The 25,932-nt window shown below is 40.5% G+C and overlaps 1 protein-coding gene across 3 annotated transcripts in view; it reads left to right on the top strand.

Annotated features, from left to right (window-relative positions):
• The window catches only part of LOC133122772 (synaptotagmin-C-like), a 38,763-nt gene extending 13,044 nt beyond the window's left edge, over nucleotides 1-25,719 (top strand). For 2 of the 3 annotated variants that reach the window (XM_061232920.1, XM_061232919.1), the window contains exons 4-13: nucleotides 5,381-5,794; nucleotides 6,179-6,296; nucleotides 6,554-6,736; nucleotides 9,315-9,441; nucleotides 9,934-10,152; nucleotides 14,513-14,633; nucleotides 15,013-15,184; nucleotides 15,758-15,887; nucleotides 21,301-21,391; nucleotides 21,946-25,719. In XM_061232920.1, the coding sequence (XP_061088904.1) occupies nucleotides 5,381-5,794; nucleotides 6,179-6,296; nucleotides 6,554-6,736; nucleotides 9,315-9,441; nucleotides 9,934-10,152; nucleotides 14,513-14,633; nucleotides 15,013-15,184; nucleotides 15,758-15,887; nucleotides 21,301-21,387 (1,571 nt within the window). In that variant the 3' untranslated portion in view covers nucleotides 21,388-21,391; nucleotides 21,946-25,719. Of the gene's footprint in view, nucleotides 1-5,380; nucleotides 5,795-6,178; nucleotides 6,297-6,553; nucleotides 6,737-9,314; nucleotides 9,442-9,933; nucleotides 10,153-14,512; nucleotides 14,634-15,012; nucleotides 15,185-15,757; nucleotides 15,888-17,329; nucleotides 17,451-21,300; nucleotides 21,392-21,945 lie in introns of those variants that run through there. The other variant, XM_061232921.1, reaches the window with a different exon arrangement.
• The last annotated feature ends 213 nt before the right edge of the window (nucleotides 25,720-25,932 follow it).

Here is a 25,932-nt window from a genome sequence, read left to right as displayed (position 1 = left end):
ATCTGCTGGTGCCAGATAGCACTGGGCACCTTAAGAGGTCTTTTAGAGTCCATGCCTCGGCAGGTCAGAGCTCTTTTGGTGGCATATGGAGGACCAACAGCATATATGCGAGCTGCGAAAAATGAAGGCAACTGGGCGTGTCCTTGAGCGACGCCTCAAGGCCACAGGCCTCACCGTCCACAAAATGGCCTACAAAGATCATCAAAAGGCCTATTCGAAATCCCTCAGAGACGCACAGTCAAAGTTTTATTCCAACTTAATTAACAATAGCCCTGGCAACTCCAAGCAGCTATTTTCCACAATAAACCAACTACTCAAACCGCAAACTCCCACACACACAGACATCACAGAGGAACAGTGCAATAAATTCATTACCTTTTTCAGAAACAAAGTCGACACCATCCGGTCCCATCTCATCAGCCCCTCCACTCCACCTGCCCCCACTGCCATCCCACAGCCAGGGAGCTCCCAGCCTCTCTGCTGTTTCTCCAACATCACACAGCGAGAGGTTGAGGACACCATCAATACGATGAAATCCTCCACCTGTGCCCTGGACCCCGTTCCCACCGCTCTGGTTAAATCAAGCATTTGTGCCATAAGTCCCCTGATCACCAAAACCATAACCCTTTCCCTCCAGTCTGGCCACGTTCCCTCTGTTCTAAAAACTGCCATCATTACACCCCTCCTCAAAAAACCCACCTTGGACTCGGCAGTCCTTGCCAATTACAGACCCATCTCCAACCTCACTTTCCTTTCCAAGGTCCTGGAAAAAGTGGTAGCTGCACGGCTCCAGGACCATCTCCAACTCAATAACATTGCAGAGAAGTTCCAGTCTGGCTTCCGCACCGCCCACAGCACTGAAACAGCACTTGTCAGGGTTACTAATGACCTGTTGATGGCGGCTGATGCTGGCTCCCCTTCACTCCTCATCCTGCTTGACCTAACCGCAGCATTTGACACCATTGACCATCACATCCTCCTTAACCGTCTACACTCCATCGGCCTCTCTGACTTTGCTCTGAATTGGTTCGAATCATACCTCTCCAACAGAACCGAGTACGTCTCTTTGGGAGGGAAAAAATCCCGGACCCATCCTGTCACCTGTGGTGTCCCCCAAGGATCCGTCCTCGGCCCCGTCCTCTTCACCCTCTACTTGCTCCCCCTCGGCCGTGTCATCAGCCAGTATGGAATTTCCTTCCATTGCTACGCTGATGACACACAACTGTACCTTAAGACCGACTCACCCCCCTCTGCAGCTCCGCCATCACCATCTCCATCATCCACACTCACTACCTGCCTGGAGGAGATGAAGGCGTGGATGAAATCAAACTTCCTACAACTCAACAGCTCCAAAACCGAAGCCATCCTAATTGGCACCCCCCACCAGGTCCATTCATCCTCCATAACCAGCATCTCTTTCTCCAGTCAAGACCTTCCCCTCTCATCCATAGTCACCAACCTGGGTGTGAAAATTTACCCTCACCTAATCTTTGAGGCCCACACTAAACACCTGTGCAAAACCTCCTTTTTCCACCTCAGGAACATTGCCAAACTCCGTCCCACACTCACAATCCCAGATGCAGAAAAACTTGTCCATGCCTTTGTCTCCTCCAGGCTGGATTACTGTAACGCACTTCTCATCGGGATCCCTAGCAAGAGCCTCCTGAGGCTCCAATACATCCAGAACAGCGCTGCTAGGATCCTGATGAGAGTGCGTAAGTACGACCACATCACACCGATCCTCCACTCACTTCACTGGCTCCCCATCACCTCCCGGACTGAATACAAAATATCCCTTCTGACCCATCAGTGCATCCATGGAAATGCCCCCCCCTATCTCAAATAACTCCTCACCCCAGAACCCTCCACTCGAAACCTTCGCTCTGCCAACACCAACCGCCTCCGTTCCCACAAGACCAAGCTCTGCACCATGGGCGACCAAGCCTTCTGCTCGGCTGCTCCCCGCCTGTGGAATGCCCTCCCTGACTACCTGAGAGCGCCACAGACCACTGATGCTTTTAAAAGAGGACTAAAAACCTACCTCTTTACCAAAGCTTTTTCTTAGTTTTTACATTTTATACATGCCTTTGGGTGTTTTATCCCTGTTTTTACCCTGTAGCACTTTGAGATTTGGTCTCCAAATGTAAAGTGCACTACAAATGAAATGCATTATTATTATTATTATTATTATTATTATTATTATTAGGCAGCTGGTCATAATATTTTGACTCATGGTTGTTTAGTTCACGTAAAACAAATATAATGGTCATATATGTCCTGTCCCTATCCAGTTGTTTTCAGTCACTGGACATAAAAATCACTGCTCATGTTCATTGACTGCTGAACACAAGGCTGCTGACATCTGTGCAGCTGTTTTATTTATCTCCAATAGATCAATATGTTTATTCCTGAATGCACACGCCCTTTCTTTTTCGACTAATTGTTGTTCCTCTGCGTCTCTTGCTAAATTCAATTAGAGCACAGTGCTATTGCCATCTGTTTCATGTTATGTTAACCTTCCCTTTTACTGTGGTGCTGTGTCAGCCAGTATGTCTTTGTCACCATGTACAGTGGGCTCCAGAATTATTGGCACCCTTAATAACAATGGAGAAAAAAGGCTGCATATAATAAATTATCTATATTTCATTACATTTATTTCAATACATTTGCACTAATGTTTTTTTTATTTAGTCATCTCATTTCTTCTGAAAATCACAGGTGTCAAAATTATTGGCACCCCTAACAATTATTGTAAATAAATTCAAAAAAGTGAATTTGGCAATACAATTTTACTTTAATTTCATTAATTTCAGTCTAGAGTAACTATATTGTGTCATTCCATCACTTCCTGTTTGACTAGAGTATAAAAATGAGGTAACAAGCATGCAAAATCCCTTTGTCAAGCATCAGCATGGGAAAAGTCAAAGAACTGTCAATTCGGAAGACACAGATGGTAATTGATCATCAAAAGTCAGGTAATTGGTAGCAAAACATATAGAAATGGATCCATAAACATACCCCATAGCATTGTAAGGGTAATAATAAAAGGGCGTAAAACATATAGACTAGTTGCCCACTGGAAGAGGATGCAAATGCATATTATCTCAATGGACGGTAAGGAAGATGGTGAGGGTGACCATAAGAAACCCAAGGATTGCAGAGACTGGTTGTGTCTTGGGGTCACCAAGTCTAAAAGGAAACAAAATGGCACCTCCAGCAAACTCTTTGGAAGGGTGGCACGAAGAGTAGCCCTTACTGAGTATTATAAACAAAACCAAGCATCTTGAGTTTGCTGAACCTCATTGGAATTATGACTGGAAGAGAGCGATGTGGTCAGATGAATACAAAATGTAATGTTATGGCCATACACACCATCGACATGTTTGGCAGCAAGATGCAATTCATACAAGGAGAAGCAGGTAGCTCACACCTACTGTCAAATATGGCAGTGGGTCATTGATGTTTTGGAGATGTTTTGCGGCCAGTGGTCCAAGGGTACTATTTATCAATGGCGCAATGAATGAAATGAAGTACCAGGATATCTTGTCAGAAAATCTGCTCGTCTTGGTCGTAAGTAGACAAAAGAGGGGGGATCGCAAGGATATCAATGATTCTGAAAGGTTCGGCATGGAAGAATGGTAAAACAAAAATCCCTCCAAATATGTTCTCTAACCTTATCACAAATTATAGGAAAAGACTCCCTTTGCCAGGGGTGTTTGCACAAAGTATTTAACCAGGGGTGCCAATAATTGTGGTACCAGGTTTTTGGGGAAATTTTGGAGTTGTATTTGAATAATGTTACTTGTTGCATGTTGGAAAATTATGTCAATAACTATTTTAGTTTACAGCACGTTTTGTGCAGATTTATCAAAGGTGGCAATCATTCTGGAGCCCACTGTCTACTAATCTGTTTCTTCTGCCATCAACCCCTCCTCTCCCCTTTCTCTCTATTCTCACAGCTGTGTCTTGTTCTCTGCAGTGACAAATCAATTCACCCTCTTTCTCCCCCTCTTCTTCCATCTACCATTCTCTAACTCTGTCAGTCTCTCTGATCATATCTGCTGAACAACAGCTGAATTAATGACATACATGCAGACTGCTGAATAATTCACAAAAGGCAATGAGGGCCAGTGATGAATGAAGGGGGAGGGGAGGGGGAGACAGGCCAAAAAGCAGAGAAACAGAGAAACAGAGAGATGATGACACAATGGCACACTGACAGATGCCAAACAGACGTAATTACAGACCTACAGAAACATGTTCTTGAGGTTAAAAGGTATTGGGATGTGTTCGCATATGTACTACATTAATGCAATTATTCATCATAAACACTTGGTGTTTGTGTATGCGTGGTAATATCAGACTGATGGACTGCTTGCATCAAGGTGATTCACTTGTTTGTCAAAATTGCTCAGTGCCAAAATTGCAGTTGTTCAAATCCGGTTTCTCAATATTCACGGTCCTTACATCTGAAAGACAAGTGAATATTCATACATTTCTTGGGAGACAGATTGATGACCATTAACTTGCCTTTTGAAATACTGATACAGAAGACATCCAGCCCATTTATACATACAGTGAGCACTTTATTAGGTATTTATTAGACTTCTACTGCTGTAGCCTATCCAGTTAGAGTTATGATACATTGTGTGTTGTGTGTTAAGAGATGCTCTTCTGCATACCACTGTTGTAATGTGCGGTTATTTGCGTTACTGTCACCTCCCTGTCAGCTTTGACCAGTCTGGCCATTCTACTCTGACGTCTCTCATTAACACGGCATTTCTGTCTGCAGAACTGCTGCGCACTGTATTTGTTATTTATTTATTTTTGCACCATTCTTTGCAAACTCTAGAGACTAGTGTGCGTGAAAATTCTAAGAGATCAGCAAAATCCCAAGAGATCAGCAGCCACCAACAATCATTCCAAGGTCAAAGTCACTTAGATCACATTTTTTCCTAATTCTGATGGTTGATGTGAACATTAACTGAAGCTCCTGGCCTGTATCAACATGATTGTATGCATTGCACTGCTGCCACACAATTGGCTGATCAGTGTAATAGCTGTAATAAAGTAAAATGTTCCTAATAAAGTGCTCGGTGAGTGTATATCCATTATCTAATAAAATATCTACCCCTGTGTTTCTTGAATAATGGAGGCCATAATAATGAATAATCCCAGTAATACAGTATTGTAGCTACAGTATTGGCTCTCGGATCTGTCTCCTGTTCCTCTTTCCATCTCGTGAGATCCTCTCCTCAATTGCGTGTCTCTAAAAAATCCAATCCATATCTGGCTTGGAATGTGCCTGACTGAAAATAGTGATGAAAATGCAGCTAACATTCATATTTTTCTCCTCCCCCCTCCCCTTCTTCTCTCTCAGAGATCTCTGTCAGCCTCCTCTCGGTCATAGTGACGTTCTGCGGCATTGTTTTGCTCTCCGTCTCTCTTTTCGTCTCGTGGAAGCTCTGCTGGCTGCCCTGGAGGGACAAAGAGGGAGGGGGCCTCAGCCTTACGTCGGGGCTCCTCCCCGGGGGAGGAGTGGGGGGTGGGTCATCCCTCCTCCCGCCCCTCCTGCAGAGGAAGGAGACGCACTCCTCCTCCTCCCTCTACCCCTCTCTCACCCAGCCCACTCAGCACCACCCCCATTTCACCGACATGCTGACGGTGGAACGGTGCGAGGGAGGAGTGATCGGGGGACCGGAGAGGACCCCCATAGGAGGAGTGGTGGGGGGAGCGCCGGAGATGCAGGAGCATTCCTACCTGGACATGGACTCGTACCCCAACAGTGCGGGGGGTGAGATTTTACAAGGGAACGTCTTTTGATCCATTTGTATCAGCCTGTGTTTCATGGCACATTCATGGCCGGGAGGGTTGGAGGATTGCGCACATAGAAGAGTGATGGGGTAGAAAGGAACATATAAAAGTTAAGAATACGTTACCCTGTTTGAGTCAAGTACAAGCGTAATACAAAGTAATACAAATACAAAGTTTATTTTGTGTCATTATCAGCAGAGAAATGTACTACTCAGTGCTAATTTTAGTGTGTCTGTGGCAGTGAACAGAGCAGCCATGCCGGTGCCCACTCAGTGTATGTATTGCGTAATGAGTCTCATTGAGAAATCGTTGTAAATATGTGTCATCTTGTAATGTCCGTCTCTCTTGGACCTCTCCTGCTCAGGTGGGTTGAAGCTGAGCCAGACCTCTCCAGAACTGCCTCCAAACTCTGAGTCAGGCCCAGCCTCACAGTCCCATAGAGACTTGCCCAATGCCCACTCCCAGCAGCAGGTCGCTGCACGGTCAGTACTAACTTTGTAGCGCAACTGACCAGGGAGCTGTCCAGCAGACTGAATCGTTTCCACAAGTTTTCTCTGCTTTGTTTGCTCTGCACCTCACCCCTTAGTCTTGATGTAGAATAGTGGTTCCACATGCTAGCCACTCATAGTGCTTTGGCTACAGTAGCCCTGTCTTTCAGTGTTAGTACATCTTGTAAATGTAACCAGGGGCACTTGGGAGTCCTCATACTGCATTGTTCCTCTCTCTGTCACTCTGGTAGACCACGACCCATGACCCACCAGCTCTCCAGCCCTGATTTCCATGGTGATGAGAAGAGTGAACAAGTGACCAGCATTGGCCAGATCAAGCCAGAACTATACAGACTGCGGCAGGGGGAGCAGGGGGAAGGGAAACTGGGGGACACCTGCGGCAAGATCAGTTTTTTATTGCGCTACGCCTTCAAGTGAGTGATGAGAGGAAGAATGTGTAGATCTCTTGTTAGCCAATCAGATGTTCTCCACCATTGTGTATATATTTTTATTTACTCTCACAATATTTCACAAACACAGAAAGAATCGGAAAATATAAAGGAAATATATAAAGGAAAAAGAAGACAAAGGTATTAATGACATGTTTCATTACAGTCAGGCTTTATCCGGGCGCCTATACATTGCAGCTCAGGTCCTTTTTTACAGTCGCAGTAAGGACCATTTAAAAAGCAGAATCTGCTGATGTTTGAAAAATCGAGAGAGCGAGGGGTAGTGTTGTCGTGAATTATATATGAACTTCCACTTTAAAGAGTGAACACAGTCAACACATAATAACACCTCACTGTTTAATATTCAGAAATGAGACAGGAAGGCTAAGTGTGAGAGGAATGAGAGATATAGAAATTAAAAAATAGATGGTGAGCAAAACATTTTACTGTAGTACTGTGCATTGAAACAGCTTGGATACAGTGGTGTGTGGCCATATTGTAATGAAGGAAATCACATGATATACCTTAAAAATCCTTTACCTTTTCTCTTCTCTATCTGCAATTAAGTGCACTGCCTTTGCTTTGTAGCCTACTATGGGTATGTGTTGTAGTGCCATATTACTCGTCTCTGTTTCACAGTGGGTTTCTGTGTTAATATTTGATCGGAATGGTTGCAGCACTGGAGTTGTCATCAATTTGCAGTACATAAAAGTCAGTATACAAGACCAAAGTGTATCTTGGAAATTGTAGTCCATTAGCAGTACATCAAAGGCAGAGACATGTAGAGGCCTCTTGGGAAATGTAGTGCTGTTGACACTTCTGGAAGAGAAAGACACATTAATGCCTTGGGAATTGCAAATTGTTTTGAGCTATTGCCTCTTGGGAAATTAAGTGTGATTTCTTTTTATTCCTATGAATACTACCGAAAGCTATTTATAGCACATTGTCTTTCAGATCTTGAATAGTTGTGTTTAATACCTGCATTTAATTTAAGCCAAAACTGTATCTAAGCAAGTGTATCATTGCAGTTGTGGACTTTAAACTTAAACTGGATCTTGTGAAGTTGTGTGCCTCTGTCCAATGCACACTGATTAAACTTCTATAGCAGGTTTGGTGTGAGCAGTTACTCAGAACTATGAAATTATTGAAATTATTGTACAAGAATATACATTAGATATATAGCAGTATTGCCCCATTCGCTAAACTAGCAACATTAGCTCCGGAGGTAAGAGCAGTCTTCTAGCAATCGGAGGAAAAAACATTTCCCCCTTTCATCCTGAAGGCATTCCAGGGATGATTTCTGTTCTTCCCAAACACATATTTTATTGTCCCAGGACATTGGCACGTCATTGGACTCAAGCCCGGCTGCATATGTATATTTTAAAGGCCCTCATGCATCAGCATTCTCTGCCTAGTTTTAATATCTAAAACTCCCACAGAATATTCACAAAAAAGCAATGAGGAAAAGTCCCTAATTCCACCCCCAGAGCCCAATTCCCCCTCTGCCTCCTGTGGTTTAGCTTTCTGTGCTAACATTTAGCAATGTCATCCGATAATTATGCAAAAACGCCTGTCATGTCACGTGGGAAATTGTTTTACAAACAGCTTGGAAAAATTGCAGTTTTAACTAAAGTATGCATCATTTAACCAGAATTGCATTTGTTTTACTTAAATCAAAATGGAACACAAGTCGAAGGTTCCAGGATGATATGAAAAGCTCAAAAACACAGAAAATGTGTGTGCAGGCCTTTATGTTTAAATCAATCAATGCTGTTGTAATGCAAATTAATGTGATCTTATCTCTCTGAAATAAAGCCATTCAATGTAAAGTACTCCACTACCACGTTAGACAATTCAGTAAATTAGTTGCCAATGAGTGATTCTTAACATAATTTGCAAGCATAAACAGTTTCAGGGCAATCATGAACAGTTTCAGGGCAATTCATGGTTTAGGTTAGTTCTAACCTACTTTTGGGTCAATTATATAATATAAATGACATCATTTATTTATTTACATGTATAATGTTATAACATACTTCATGTTATATACAATATAATGTACAGTGAAGCTAGGAAAGGAAAACTATAATTGGCAATGCTCCCCCGTCTGTGCGTTCCCAATGTGAACAAGATTGTATCCTAACTGAATTGCTGAATATTGAGTCCAACAGCAGCCTGTTTGGGCAAAAGGAAATAACAGTTTTATGTTTGCTTCCCTGCTCATTGCCATGCCTCTGGTGATATAATTCTGGCAGTTAATATGAGTTTTTAAAGGACACTATAAATGGAATTCAGTTTACAACACAATAGCAATGTCTGCACAATGTTCAGCATGCAGTCAGTTAAACCTGTAGCACATTGAGTAGCCTACAGATGTATTCAGTTTGCATCTGCCTCCGCGCAGTTCATTGTATTCTTGCATCACACAGTGGAGTGGAATCAAAGGCTGACATGTATCTACTCTAATAGAGAATGACCAGAGGGCAGACAGTGTGTCACCGTGTTTGTGTTTGTTCTGTCTGCTTTATTGTGATACTCTGTCTGGATGCATGTTATTTTGTAGCACCGAGCAGCTGGTTGTTAAGATCCTAAAAGCTCTGGACTTGCCAGCAAAAGATGCCAATGGATTCTCTGACCCCTATGTCAAGATCTACCTGCTGCCTGACCGAAAGAAGAAATTTCAGACAAAGGTAGTTTTACTTCTTTCAGTGCCTGTGCCATCCATAGCTTTGAGGAGGAGTTACAGTGAACAGTGAGTTGGTGTAGGTGCACTGCATCACCCAGCAGATTGCTTATTTCCTATTGCCTTTTGAGCTTGATTTTAAATAGTCTCTTTTATTATCATTGTCTCCTGTTTCTTAAATATTGTACTTTACCAAATGTGAAATCAGATGAACCTCAACCACAGGTCCAATAGTATATGAAACATAATTGCCTTATTTGCTGTTATTGCCTATTGAATTATCCATACAATTCCCCTGCATTACTCCTGAAGACTGCCTCATGTCATAGCCATCAACAGCTTGTGTGTTTGTGTGTGTGTGTGTGTGTGTTTTTTTTTTTACTTCACTGCCTTTTATGGACAAGCAATGGGATTAATGCCTCTGTCTGATGGTGAGCTTCTGAAATGATGGGCTCTGATACTTCCTTCTTTTTCTCCCCCTTTCTCTCCCATGTTTTAGGTCCACAGAAAGACATTAAATCCAATCTTCAACGAAACATTTCAATTTGGGGTGCCCCTTGCCGAACTCCACTCGCGGAAGCTCCACTTCTCTGTTTACGACTTTGACCGGTTTTCCAGACACGACCTCATAGGACAAGTGGTGGTGGACAATCTTCTGGACTTCAGTGAGGGGAGCGGGGAGAAGCCCGTGTGGAGGGACATTGTGGAGGGGACAGCAGTGAGTACATTGTGATAATGTGTCAATTTTGGTCACCTTGGTTTGCCTCCCATTTCAATGTGTCAGCATGAAGTCAAGTTGCTTGGCAGAAACACTAATCATGTCTGACAGATGACTTTTATTCTCTTTGAATGGAAAGGTGAAAGAACACAGGGCCAGTGAACACTTTAATCATTTAAACGTATATGCAATTTAATCTAACCCAACTTTTTGAGAGTCTGTCTATCTATCTATTCCTTTGATGTCTGGCGATATTTTAATATATTGATATTCATTGATATTTATATTGACAATTTGACACTTTCACTAATATTGACATGTTGAATATATCGAATACAGCATAACTAGTCTTGCAACAGTACTTTAAATAAATAATGTAAAAACTACAGTACATCATTTCCAGTCCCAACCTAATGTAATCTGGGCTTTGTTAGCAGGTCTACTGTAACTAGCTAATTAACCAACTAACAAGTGCTTGCTTGCTAGCCAACAATGACTTTTTATAGTTTAACAACTCCATAAATATAGTTTGGTTTGCAAAATATTCAATACTGACATATTTATGGAACCAACCCACCTTGAATATGAAGCTGCAACCGTTTTCTGACAAATGTTGAAGTTTATTTCATTCATTTTTATTATTTTCATTCTTTTTATTTCTTTACAAAATTGAAGAAGAAGTGCCAGGCCAAACACAGAAACAGGCAGCTGGACATCATCAAAAAAAAAAAAAAAGTTTATTTCATAATCCGTTCAGCCATTTTAGATATTTGCCATGACTATACCTATCGTCATGAATTGTTTCTTGCTGTTGCGTAAATGCATTGCTAGGTTATTTCAGTACCAGTGTACAGGGTACAGGGTATCCTACTCTTCCAAAAAGATATAATATGTCGTATTAAGGTGAAGGACAGTTAGGAATATTGCTGTGTTTGCATAGCACAATGAATATTCAGACGTGCGTAAAACATCCAGTTGTGTATGCGTAGCAGGCAAATCTTTGTCCAACATAAATCTGTGCAGAATACACAAAGCTTTCATCACAGGGATGGGCTATATCTCTGTATAACTATGTTTTTAGCTTATCCTGGAGGTATTTATCCGACTGTTATGCATACAGTAATACGCAAAAATGTGGGTAAGCCTTATACAATTAATATCTAAGTGAACAGAAGTGAACCTGACCTCTAAATGGTTAAACATGACATATTTCTTCAAATTTGAAAGCAAGATTAGTTTTTATTTACATTTTTTACAGTTTCAAAATAATAAAAAAGGCCCTGTGGAAAGGTTTGTGAACCCTTTCAGTACTTTGTAACTATAACAGCTTGTAAATGCTTCCTGTAGCCAGTTAGGGGCTTTTCAATTCTCGCTTTTGGAATTTTTTCCCATTCTTCCTGGCAGAACACATCTAGCTCAGAAATATTCTTCAGCCACTTTGAATGTACAGCAGATTTTCAATAATACTAACACTAAGTTTGGGGACTGTGAAGGTCATTCCAAAACCTTCATCTGTCTTTCCTAGAGATACTTCATGGTTGATTTCGAGGTATTCTTTGGATCATTGCCTTACTGGAATACCCAACCTCTCTTAAACTTCAATTTCACTAATTATTTCACCTGCTTGGTTCAGATAATAAGGGAAGCAAATGCTTGCAGACACTGCGGCCCACAGGACGTGGAGTTGAGTAGCGCTGCTCTAGAATTTCTTGATATTCGGTGGAATCCGAGTATGTTGTTGTATTGTTGTCCTGTGAACAGCTGGACCTGTGTTTACTACTCTTTTTGGCAGCTCTTCTGCAGGGATGTGTGGGTTCTTCTGAGCATTTCTCACCAGGTCTCAGGCCATCTGAGATCTTTATTGGTCTTCCAGACCTTGCCTTGACTTCAACTGTTCCATTTATCATCCATTTTCTAATAATGCTTCTGACATTGGAAATAGGTAGTTTGAAATATTGAGAGAGTTTTTGTAGCCTTCTCCTTCTTGGTGGAAATTAACCATTCTGAAATCCTTAGACGGCTGTTTAGAGGAACCCATGGTCGTTAACACCAGACAGAACAGCCACTGCATTTGGATACTTTAGAAGGCATGGAGGAAGGTTACAGCAGAATAAAAAGTTCAGCCCTGGAATTATATTCACCTGACTCATTGAAGCCCTAATGAATAAATCACCTGGGTTTGGGCCTTAGTAATAATCTTTGTAAAAAGTAACAAAGAAGAATCCAGAAATGGTCAAAACTTTTGCACAGAGCCATTTTCCTGTTTTGTAATTTATAAACACTAAAAGTGTAGAAGGCGGCACGGATGGTGCAGTGGGTAGCACTGCCACCTCACAGCAAGGAGGTCCTGGATTCGAATCCCAGTCGGCCGGGGCCTCTCTGTGTGTTTGCATGTTCTCCCCGTTGCGTGCGTTTCCTCCGGGTACTCCGGTCCAAAGACATGCATGTTAGGCTGATTGGAAAGTTTTTTTTAATTTAATTTTATAATGAATGAGCGAAAAAAGCGAAATAAGTTGTTCAGAGTAAAGAGTGTTTCAACCAGGAACATATGATCAATTGACCACAGAAGTATTATTGATTTTGTTATGAAACGATCAATTAATAGTTTGGGTATAGTGGTGATATTAATTAAAAATTTGAATGATGATAATACTGCTCCAGGGCAGCATGTAGCCTTCTGCCTAAGGTGCATGACTGGAACGGAAGGTTGGTGGTTCAAGCTCTGGTGTAGCTACAGTAAGATTTGTGCAACGGTTGGGCCCTTGAGCAAGGACTATAAGCCCACATCCCACCAGAAGGGACTGTCCCCTGCTTAGTCTAATAAACTGTCTGATAAATTATATATATAAATATATATATATATATATATATATATATATATATATATATATATATATATATATATAATTTTAGTTCTGAATTTTTAGCAGATGCTAGTACATACTGCAGCTCTTGCACCTTTTTAAAAAGGCTCAACAATAGTGTCTTTTGTCATCAGTTGCATCTTCTTCCTCAAGCATTTGCCAGGCCTTGTGGCACCATATATAATTATATATTACATATCTTTTTTTAACCAAATACAAGCCTCACCTCATGTTTATAGAACGTAAAGCAAATCAGTCGAATCAATGACCTTGGACTGCCGATTACTAGAAGCTTGATGTACAAATTAATATCATGTTTTATATAATGACAGGAAATCTATTAGTCAAGTTATTCAATAGAAATTAAGCAGAAACCAAATCATGTATCATTTATCAGCATAAATATTCATAGTTGCTTCTGCAATCGAACTAGGAGACTAGGAGTTACTAACAAAGTAGCTTGCTGGAGGTAACCTAAATTAAATCGTTTTAAAACTCCCGAGTTGTAGAAATGAAATGCAAATACAAATTTTTGTGACTTTAAATTAAAATTTCCTTTGTTTTGGGTGGATTTAGCTGCCACTTATGGTGACTGGCGGTCATAACCGGTCTACACTTCAATTCAAATAGTTCCCCGCGATATACAGCCTTCTCACACATTTTCCTTCTTCTGATCATTGGGTTGGTTTCTTTTTCAGTCACTTTACTATTTGTACTTTCATCCATTGTTGTAAAGTTACTGCAAACAAAGACAACTTGAACCCCTCCTCCTCTTATGCTGCTCAAACTCTCCTGCATCACTGCCAGTTTGTGTCATGCAAACTATGAAGCACCACACTCGCAACAGTCTTTACTTCCATGCGTTCCATACTTCTATGGTTTCCGTGTGCACATTTCCATACAAGGTGGGAATGTGGTGGACCTCCATCCATCCATCCATCCATTATCTTATCTCCTGAACAGGGTCGCAGGGGGGCTGGAGCCTATCCCAGCATACATTGGGCGAAAGGCAGGAATACACCCTGGACAGGTCGCCAGTCCATCGCAGGGCACACACACCATTCACTCACACACTCATACCTATGGGCAATTTAGACTCTCCAATCAGCCTAACCTGCATGTCTTTGGACTGTGGGAGGAAACCGGAGTACCCAGAGGAAACCCACGCAGACACAGGGAGAACATGCACAGACAGGCCCCGGCCGACGGGGATTCGAACCCAGGATCTCCTTGCTGTGAGGCGTGTGGTGGACCTACACTAACTAATTTGTGACAACAGTCTAGCACAAGAAGGCACTTCTAGTTTCATGTTAACTGACCAACCAAAATTAATTCCTTGTGTCAGTCACTTAGTGAAAACTAATTTTCATAGACACAAAACTCATACTTCCAGTTGGTGTACTGGAGAGTTTGATTAAAGTGCATGCCCTTTAACATTCCAAGTCAGTGCATTTTATTGAGTCCCCTTGTTGGTCTTTCTCTCTCTCCATACACAGGAAAAGGCAGACTTGGGAGAGCTAAACTTTTCCCTGTGTTACCTACCCACGGCAGGCCGACTCACTGCTACCATCATCAAGGCCACTAATTTGAAAGCCATGGACCTCACTGGCTTTTCCGGTAATTAACTAAGCAGTCAATCAAATCATGTATATGTAATTGGATTTGGAGCACAATTATTGTAGCATTACAACTCATGCTGAGGCCAATTAATGAAACTGCTTGAACTTCAGCATTTTAATTATTTATCCTCGCACCCTCTCACAGATTGCATGATGAGTATGACATTGAAAAGATAATATTGCTACCAAGAGTGTAAATAGATTGTTTTTATAACTTGCTTTTAATAAAGGATGCACTCTTGAGGGACTATGTAGAGCAGTACAAATGTTGTCATGATGCCATTGAATCTAAACCTGAAGATAGAACCAGAGCTGCTTGGGTTGCCTTTTTCCATTTTTTAATATTTCATTTATTTCTCACACACTATCCCTGACAGATCCATATGTGAAAGCTTCACTGATTTGCGATGGCCGTAGGCTGAAGAAGAGAAAGTCCTCCATCAAGAAAAACACCCTCAACCCTGTCTACAATGAGGCGCTGGTCTTTGACATACCTCACGAGAACATTGACAGTGTGTCCTTGATCATCGCTGTCATGGACTATGACTGGTGAGGAAATAGAGCAGACACAGAACACATCAATAGAATGGAGCAACAAACAGGCAGCGTTACAGCACCAGATGGTCAAGCACTGTTCCAGGCAAGGGTAAAGGGGATGAATGGTTATGGAGAAAAGTATACGCAAAAGAAGCCATCGTGAGACATCTGTGTATTCTCAGCATCAGTGGGAGTACATTACAGCCCCTGGGATGGTTAAAATAGGCACTCTGGGTCAAGACAGAGTTTTGTGAAACAGTAAAATAATTTATTGCTGCCTTGATGAATGCGATGACTCATTTGTCAGTGAGCCATTGTTACTATACAAACCAGTCTGGAAGGCTAGCCCTGTTATAGCTACTCTTCAGTTGGTCTGGATAAAACATCAGCTTAATGAATCAATGGCATTCAGTTCACAACAAAATGCTGTGTCATTCTTACAGAGTGTCTGTAAGAGATCCCTGGCTCATGTTCTATATTCCTCTCAAATGCTAAGTCAGCAGAAGGGAACGGCCTGTCCACTGTAATTCTGAGTCAGTAGCATGTAACTCCCTTTCTCCCTCTCTCTCTCCCCATTTCTGTTAGTATTGGTCACAATGAGGTGATTGGCATGTGCCGTGTAGGCAGTGATGCAGAAGGACCTGGCAGGGAACACTGGACAGCCATGTTAGCCAATCCTCGGAAGCCCATTGAGCACTGGCACCAGCTGATGGAGGTAGAGACCTTGCCAACTTTCAATACCTTTTTCAAATCTTTATGATATGCTGCTCCACAGTATGTGGTGCATGTTTCATTAAATTATGCTATTGCAAGTATAGCACACTATTCTGCAAGAATGTATTTCTTGTGATAATCAAAGGTTCATTTACACTAAAAAGTGTTGGAATTAAAATTACACAAACGCTATAGGATAAGTCAGAATGTCAGAAGATACTTCCGGGTGGCCACTCAGCCGCGCACCAGACACAAGCAGTGTGAACACGACAGAAAATGTTAACATCTTTTAGATAAACAAAATGATCTAAGTTATCAAAACAAATCTTGGCATGTCACTATTCCATTTCAACTAACATCCAGATGAAGTCGTATATATTGATTAAGGTAAAAACTTTGTCTTTGTATCTAGAGCTTTAATTAAATTCTGATTGTTTTTAATAACTTCAAATAAATTGCGTGACTGACATTACATATTTCAACACCAGCCCTGTCAGCACAAATTTAAGGTTTTGTTTGCTATGGATAAGTTACTTATAACCTGTAGTAAGAGAATTATGAAAGGCGGAAAAAAATCATGGTGGAAGGCTATGCAATAAAATACATTTATGGTTTCTGTGACTGACGTTACATGTGGACTAGACCAATCTTTGGGGCCGTGTACTGGAATAATTCATTCAAAGTTTCTCTTGACAGACGTAATTATGGTCAAGTAATCCATTTACTGTAATCTCAAAGAAAACTTTCATACTGAAGACCAATTTGTGTTTTGCTAAGGACTTTTCAAATATATGGGCAATTCCATTGTTTGTGATGATGTTTAAGTAGTACTTATTTGTGGGAGCCACATGCAAAATATGAGAGACCTCTTGGATCAAATGTATAATTTCCAATAACTTTTATGTCTTATATTGTTTTAGGTCTTATCATGTACCAGTTAAATATTTTCTACAATATTTTTGTCCACCTTCTGATGGATTTGCCCTGGTATTCAGCACGTGAAATGTATGCTCATTTGGATTGAGGCCAGGTGATGTACAGTACTGTGCAAACATTTTACGCAGGTGTGAAAAAATGCTGCAAAGTAAGAATGCTTTCAAAAATAGAAATGTTAATAGTTTATTTTTATCAATAACAAAATGCTAAGTGAGTGAACAGAATAAAAATCTAAATCAAATCAATATTTAAACCAGCATCAATTCTTCTCGGTACACTTGCACAAAGTCAGGCAGTTTGTACGCCGAAGGGCTGGAGTGCGGTACAAGAATGAGTGTCTGCAGGCAACAGTGAAGCATGGTGGAGGTTCCTTGCAAGTTTGGGGCTGCATTTCTGCAAATGGAGTTGGGGATTTGGTCAGAAGTAATGGTCTTCTACAGGCATATACTTATCCATCATGCAATATCATCAGGGAGGCATCTGATTGACCCCAAATTTATTCTGCAGCAGGACAGCGTAAAGAAGAACAAGGAGTCCTGGAAGTGATGGTATGGCCTCCACAGAGCCCTGATCTCAACATCATTGAGTCTGATTACATGAAGAGACAGACACATTTGAGGCTGCCTAAATCCACAGAACAACTGTGTCTAGTTCTACAAGATGTTTGGAACAACCTACCTGTCGAGTTCATTCACAAACTGTGTGCTAGTATACCTAGAAGAATTGATGCTGTTTTGAAGGCAAAGGATGGTCACACCAAATATTGATTTGATTTAGATTTTTCTTCTTCTCCTTCACTTCTTCTGTTCATGCATTTTGTTAACTGATAAAAAATAAACTATTAACATTTCTCTTTTTGAAAGCATTCTTATTTTACAGCATTTTTTCACACCTACCTAAAACTTTAGCACAGTACTGTATATGGCAGTCAGGAACATTCCACGTTTTGGTACAAAACAACTCGTTGGTTGCTTTGGCTCTATGCTTTGGATCATTTTCCTGCTGCATAATGAAGTGTTGTCCCATCAGTTTTGATGCATTTGGTTAGATCTGAGCAGACAAGCCTTTTCTGTATACTTTGGCATTCATCTTACTGCTGTGGTCAGCAGTGTTGTCATCAATGAACACAAGTGAGCCAGTTCCAGTGGCAGTCATGCATGCCCAAGCTACCTCCACCATGTTTGACAGATGAGGTGGTATGCTTTGGATCATGAGCTTTTCCTTTTTTTCTCCACACGTTCCTCATTCCATCACTGTGGTATAGGTCAGTCTTCATCTCTGTCTGTAACACTTTGTTCCAGAATTCCACAGGTTTTTTTAATGTATATTTTTGCAAACTGTAAGCTGACCAGTGGTGTTTTTGGCATAGAAATTCTGGTGGGCACCAATCGCCAAGCTAAGCAGTAACTATTGTGAGCCTCAACCTTGCTCGTTTGACACAATTTTGAAACACACTGCTAACTAACAAAATAGGGCAAGAAAGTAGCCTACCTGGGGAGTGCAGATGGGCCGAGCATTTAAAATAAATTCGGGAGGAACTTCAAATAAAAAAGATGTTCTCGGTTTGGCTCGATCGTTGCCAATTTAGTATTTCATCATACATGAAGGTAATCAGGGAAGGTGACATTATTATCAGTTCATCATGTTAGCTGATATCAGTAGCGACTGGTGGTGATCCTGGACGGCGGGGCTAAAAAAGTGTAATGCTCAATCGATAGCTCATGCTCCGGCATTGCATAATTTTTAATTTTCCCGTTTTTTTCTTTAAAAGATAGGGAGGGCTTAGCCCTGTTAGCCCATAATTACCTGTTTTTACTGTGGGGAAACTGGTCTTTCACTGCATTATGCAGGGAGGAAAAGGTGAAATAAACATGAAAAATTTAACGAGACAAACGTTCATTTAAGTATGCTTTATTACAGTCAAATATTAGGCTACCACACAGAGTAAGAACGGCAAATAAATTGATAAATAGGCTACAAAATCAACTAAATCTCCCTGAAATTATCTGTAGGCTATGCCGAATATTGTCCGTAATTTTACAATAACGCAGCAAATTACTTAGCATTAATACAACAAGCTATATCACGGAATTATTCAATGAAAATGAGTCCAATAGATGGGGCAGTGCAAGCAGTCTTAATTTGGGTCGTCTCAAAGGATTTGACTAAATGAATCTAGCCTACCACATCCCGACAGGGTGCTTGGGTGATCCTAATATTTTCTGAATTACTGGTTTTTCGACCTCGTTTTTGGTGATATTTTCATAAGCTGTGACATGTATTAGGCTACAGCTCAGCTCCTAGTTATAATGAGACTGCTACTGCAGCTGCAACTAATACTAATATCTACAGATAGCTAGCCAATTGATACATAGGTATGATGTGATATAAACACATAGTGTTACCAGACGTAGGGCCGAGACGATTGGGCCCCACAGGCCAATATAGAAAATCCGCTATGACATGCGCAGAAGGGGTTCCCTGTCATACTGCCAGGGCTATGGGTTGTGAGGCCGGCCCAACTGACAGATAATTGCTAGGATCAAATGCCATACGCTACCGTAGAGATTGCACAAACAATTGCTTATTGCTTTTTAAAAGAGGAATTGCAAATAATTTACGTTTTTAATTTAATTTAATTTAATTTAAATTTGCCATTGCTCACCAGTGCAGTCTTGCTTCTTAACAATGTACCAAACACTTGATTTTTCACACGCCTAAATTCTCAGCCCAATGACGGCCTGTAGGGGTAAGCAAGTACTGCATTACTCAAATTTTCTGTATCCGTACTCGGAAGGGGGCGTGATATAACCCGGAAGTGCAAATTGCAGTACATTGAAACAAAGACTTTCAACTGAAGCACAACTACTACAGTTTTGCATTCTGTTATGCAGGTAAACCGAAGCTGTCTATATAAAATGTGTGTATGTGCGTAAACTATTTCACAAGTAACACTTTCAGCTGAGCCGCCTTCCCATTCGTATCAGAACCACTATCTGCGTTGCCGTAACACACGCCTCTTTAAAAACACACCCACGTTTCCTAAAGCAGTATGTTCTTAAGTAACACATCCATCACAGTTTGTAACATAAATGAAATAATGCCGATAAAAATCACTCAAATAACATACCGTATGACCAATCCCAAACTGAAAAATCCCAAGGACCGAGCTACAAGGTACAACAAAATCAGCTATATATCTTAGCTAACTGGTTATATCGTAACTCTGGATAATCCAGACAAGTGGATAATCAACGATGAAACTTTTAGTTTGCTAGCTTGATCGCTACTGAAATATCATATTCATAAATGAAACCTCTAGCCTACTTGGTTACAAAGTTACAAAGTTCCATGTTGTTACCGAAAAATGATATTGTGTGCAGAAAATAAGTTTTAGTGACGGAGTGTAGGAAACAAAAATGTTTCATACACAATAATAATCATACCTCAGTTTTATATTTGCTTAACCCTTTTCACAAGTTTTGACAGATATAGGCTAAATCTATTCTTTATATTTGTCCTGACCCTTGTTTTTTTAAACATACCTATTCCCCTAAATTCATACTGGCTCTCTCTAATTTCAAAAAACACCTGAATAAAGTTAGGAAGCATATTATTTATATTTTGTTTTAGAACTTTTAGAATACCTTTCAGTGAGGCAAGAGAAAATTATGCTTAATCAAATAAAATATATCAGCTCAGTTTTCAGGAGCAAAGCATTGTGAGACAGCCTTCAATAATATTCCATAGGAAAATAACATTGAAGGGAGAAAAAAATGATGGTGTGCCTATATGTATTGCCTTCTGGCTCATGGTCACTGAATATACAGTTCCTTCGAAAAGTATTTGAACAGCAAGGCCAATTCCTTTGTTTTTGCAATACAATGAACACATTTGGGGCTGATATCAAAATAATTTAAGTTCTTATTTCCTGGTATTTACACCTAGATGTGTTAAACTACTTAGAACATAACACCAATTTTTAGGTGAGCAAAAGTATTGGAACAGAGAGTATTTAAGAAAGTGAAAGTAAGTAATACTTAATATTTGGTAGCATATCCCTTGCTTTCAATAACTGCATCAAGTCTGTGACCCATTGACATCATCAAACTGTTGCATTCTTCTTTTGTGATGCTTTTACTGGAGCCTCTTTCAGTTGTTGTTTGTTTGGGGGGTTTTCACCTCTTCAGGAGGTGAAATGCATGCTCAAGGTCTGGCGATTTACTTTGATAATCTAGAACCTTCCATTTTTTCTCCCTAATGAAGTCCCACTAGTGGGTGGTTTGCATCTTGTGGTATAGCCTCTATATTGCTGCTCTTCTTTGATCGGTTGATTGAAATACCTTCACCCCTGCCCTATGGAGATTGTTTGTGATGTCCTTTTGTGTGGCTGTCTTAGTTTTGATAAGATCTCTGTTCATTTATCAGGAAAAAAAATGCACCTAAAGTACATTTACATATTTTTTTTCCCTCTGCAGGAGAAGACAATGAATACATTTGTGTCAAAGAGTACCACAGCATCCCCAAAGCCTCACATTGTGGTGGACAGTCCTCACTCTGAATAGAGTGGTGAGCCCCTCTTTCTTAACGTCTCAATTAGATTATACTGCAGGCCTGTAGTCTAATTCTAAACAAAAGAAACCTTTCAGTAGGCATAGGTCACCGTCTGTGTGTGTCAGACAGAGGAGATACACGATGGGCAGCTTCTGAGAGTGACCCTTATTTTCTCTAGAGGCCCTGTGCTTGAGCTGTAGAAATTTGTCAGAGTGGATGCTGAAGCATGGCTAACCTTTTTTTGACAGTCACAAAACATCCAGCTGGGAGGTTGTGTGGCCTCTTGTCTCTTTGAAGGCAGGTGAAAACATTGCCCTGCTGTGTTCCTGTGTAAATAGCTTTTGCCAGAAGTTTTCATTTCTCTCAGTTTAGCCTCAGTGTCAACTCAATTCACATCAAGCCCCTCAAGTCAATATCAATGTCAGCACATCCTATATGCAGTACATATTCTTTCTAATTACAGGCCTGAACTAGAAAGGACTTTTCAATTTTGGAAATCAGTGGCGTCAATAAAAGTATGCCCCCCGATCTGATCCAGTTTCATCTCTTTCTTTCTCTCTCTCTCTTAGGGTTCTCAGGCACTGTCCTCCTTCCAACGTCAGACTACAATCTCCTTCTCATGTGTAATTAATTATCTATATTTAAGAAAGGCAGAGAGAGAGGTATAGAGAGACCTTAAGTATCACATAGAACACAGAATGCAGAGTAGACACTTTGAGTGAAATTCCAGTTCTGCGCACAGAACACACACACAGACAGTAGCACACACACACACACACACACACACACACAGTAGTACTCACATAGACAGAGACACAATGCAAACAGAATTGTCTGCACAGTATATTGGTGCAATGCACAGATAACATGTAGAGACACATATGGTGCCTACATTCTGAAGAAAGTATTTCATGGACATCTAAACATTTGATGTATATAAACATAAAGGATTCATGATGGTGAGGTTCAAAGCGTGAAAAACATTTCTCTCTTCATAAAATGATTTGGTTCGTTTTAAACAAAGCCTGGGTCAAAATATCTAATTACAACTATGTCGACTTTTAAACTAAAACATTTTAATTAAATCATTAATATTATGTATATTTAATACATTCTTTCTCTTTTTCATAATTTGGCACCAAATGTGGGGCTGAACATGTCCAATCCCCACTGTAATTTGGAATGTTCCACAATCTGCAATCACAGTTCATGAGCAAACCCCACTGCCAATTCAGGAGAGTGTAGACATTTGTGTTGCCAGTCTGCTTTTCACCCCACAGACTACAGCTAAGCTTGAATAGAGTGGAGTCGGAGGAAGACTGTTCAAATGCAGCATTTGACATTGAGTCCATCGGTACCCTGACTGACCAGTGGGGGTGCTAGAGAACAAACGTGGACCCCTAACCAACTGAACCTTCTCAAACACTGGCCACTAATTGCACGTTGCCCTATGGAGCTACCGACTACAGTCAGCACTGGCACGGACTGGATTTAATTCAAGACCGTGGGGCTCATCCTTGCACCAGAGTGGTGCCTTAACTGAATGAGTGCCACCCAGCAGCAATATTTCTTTCTCAGCTAGTAAAAATATTTGTGTTCATGAAGTATTTCAAAGGAGTAACAAACTTGGACTGGCTCATTCAGCTGGAGCGAGCATGATGAAATATGTAAATGTCTACCAGCCTTGAAATGTATCACTCTGCCACATAACATTTTTTTTCATCTTCTCAGAACTCTTGTGGATACAGTTCATGCTTTTATTTTGTAAGATTTAGTTTCATAAATAGTAAACATAAAAGTAGTTCTTCATTGTGTTTTTTTCTATTCATCCTTGAAGAATAGGGAATGCCACCAAGAGCATTGGAAAGTTGCTCTGTCAGTGCGTCATTGCGAACTTTGTCACACAGTTTTGTCTGACAAGTAAACTTCCTTTCTGAAGAAAATCTAAGAGACCGATGGCTTGAACAGCAGTATTTGCCAAGGGACCTACATTATGGATGCACCAGCTTGCTTCTGTGCACAGTACTATACATATGTGCAACATATATCTATGTGGAAAGGATTGATCATCTACTTGATTTATTTATCATTCTGTGATATAATAAAAAAAAACATTGTTTATAAGAGATATGATTTAATTTACAAGAGAAGCTCATTGTACTTCAAAAAATTCCAAGTTGGACAATGCCCAAAGGACACACTGTTTTGTTGCCTTTCTGTGTGTTTGTGCGCGTGTGTGTGTGTAAGTGCGTGCATGTGTGAATTTCTGTGTGTATTATGAGTGTTTTTGAGTGTTTTCTGCATTAGTGAGTGTGATTCTGTAGTTGTGTGCATCCATATATGTGGCTATATTTAGGCATAACTTTGTCATCCTGCTCGCTTTTACTCGCATGCCATTTGTGAATTCAAACTCTTGTGTTCTGTTTGGTATGTTATTGCAATAGTTTGTGTACAGAGCAAAGTCAGTATCACCACTCAGAGTGCGCCTTATCCCTCCATGTAATTGTCTATGTCAGGGGTGGGCAATTTCAGTCCTGGAGGGCCAGTGCTTATGCAGGTTTTTGTTTCCACCAATTACACTGGGTAAATAAGCAAATTGGCTGACTATACCAACACTCGTTCAGTAGTAGATTTAATCACTGTAAAACGTTTCATATTGTGACACAAGAACAGTCTTCGGCTGTCATTCATGCGCATGAAAACCAGAAACAGTTGCGGCCCTCGTTGCCCACCTCTGCTCTATGTTGTGTACTTTTTATGTGTTTATGAATGAGGGGGTGCTAATGTCTACAGTGTCAAGAGAAAGAGCCTCTTGGGATGGAGTACAACCTACTACAACAAATGGAGGTTGTAGAAGGCCTTATCATTACTCATAGAATGAATTACTATAGCTATTTGTAACAGCGTTAATGTAACACTGTCATCATAATCATCATCATGAAATTATAATAACCCTTAATTCTATGCATTTTTTCTGCAATACATGTGGAATTCTAGATTCCCTTATATGGCCAATGTGGTACGCTTGCACATTTATTACCATAGCTTACTAGCTAGCTTATAATGAGTCTCTTTTGGATTCCGCAGTCTGAATTTACACTTAAACTGCAATTAAGAACAATGACTATGGTAATGTTAACTAAATTCATTCAGATATTACTATCACCACTTCTACTTTATGAACAGCTACGGCTTCCACTTTTTCCATCTCTTCTTATTTGAATGGCACGTGGTCCATTCAGGTTATTTGGAGAGAAATATGACACCTCAAGGTTGGACTTAGCTGACTGGACATAAAATGTGAATGGCGGATCTTGCTGACGTGTCACGCTTTTGTCAGTTTGTCTGTCTGCAGTGCTGTATTCCTTTATGAGCTGTTCACTATTTCTGTTCTTTAGTAACACAGCCTCACTAGCTGCTCAAAACTGCCTGCATTGATACATAAATGTGAAAAGCCACTCAGGTATTGATTCACAGAAGTGTCCAATGTACTGAAAATATGACACTTCCTCACCAAGGCGTATGTCCTATAATAGGTACTAGTCTTGTGTCCTTTGTACACACTGGTCTTATAGTAGGGGGCAGTGTAAACTTCCTCCATATGCTATGAATTATATTTTGGTGAGTAAGATGGCAGGAGTTATGACCGCTACATCATGCCGTCTGTCTCATCATAGGCACGTCCATCTGTCTTTATTGTTTGGTCTCCTACTTTACCTCCCCATCTGTTTTATTTTCATTCTAGTTTCTCTACCTCACACTGTGTGTACTGCCATTGTTGTGTATTCTTGGGTCTTGGACAGTAGTGTTAGTGCTGTTGTAACCTTGTTCTCTCTCTCTCTCTGTCTCTGTCTCCAGACACCCCTGCTCTCTCATGTTCTCTTTGTCATTTCCTCACACACTCTGTTTTTCTCTCTGTTGCTATCTCTCAGTTCAGTGTCAGTGCAGTTCAGAATGGCTATGGTGAAAAATGTTTGCATGCTTATGCTAGCATGAATGATGTCAATTCGATACCGTGAAAATTTAATTACTGATGCTCAAAGCAAAAACAGACAACAAACTTGATACTAATACTACTAATGATGAAAATTACAAATATAGTGACCGTGATCAGTATGATGATAACATTGTTAATACTGTATTATGTATAAAATTGTATTTATATTTGTTTTTTTATGTTTTCCTTTGAAATTGAGTTTATTTTGTTGAAAACAAAGCCAGAAATTTGAGTGGGCAGTGGAGAAATACAATTTTTAGAGACAGTGATTTAACAAGAACAGCAACGATTGCAATGATTATCCAGTGGAAGCCTTGAAAGTCGAAATAAAGGAAATGCAATATAAGTTTTGTTCCATGTTATCATTTTTGTAATTAACCACGTTTGCAGCAGCACCACATGCACAAGATATTTAGTAGTGTCCTCCATAGTGCTTACGTGGCTATATTTTGGTCCCATACTATTGCTCTTATTCTGAAAGTCTCTTGCTTTCCTTCTCGCCCTCTCAATCCACCCCCATCATTCTCTCTCTCTCTCTATCTCTCATTACAGGATAGCA

Source organism: Conger conger, chromosome 2 (genome assembly GCF_963514075.1).
Source record: "Conger conger chromosome 2, fConCon1.1, whole genome shotgun sequence".
NCBI lineage: Eukaryota > Metazoa > Chordata > Actinopteri > Anguilliformes > Congridae > Conger > Conger conger.
The sequence above is the reverse complement of the archived record's forward strand: the minus strand, read 5'-3'. Positions and strand labels throughout refer to the sequence as shown.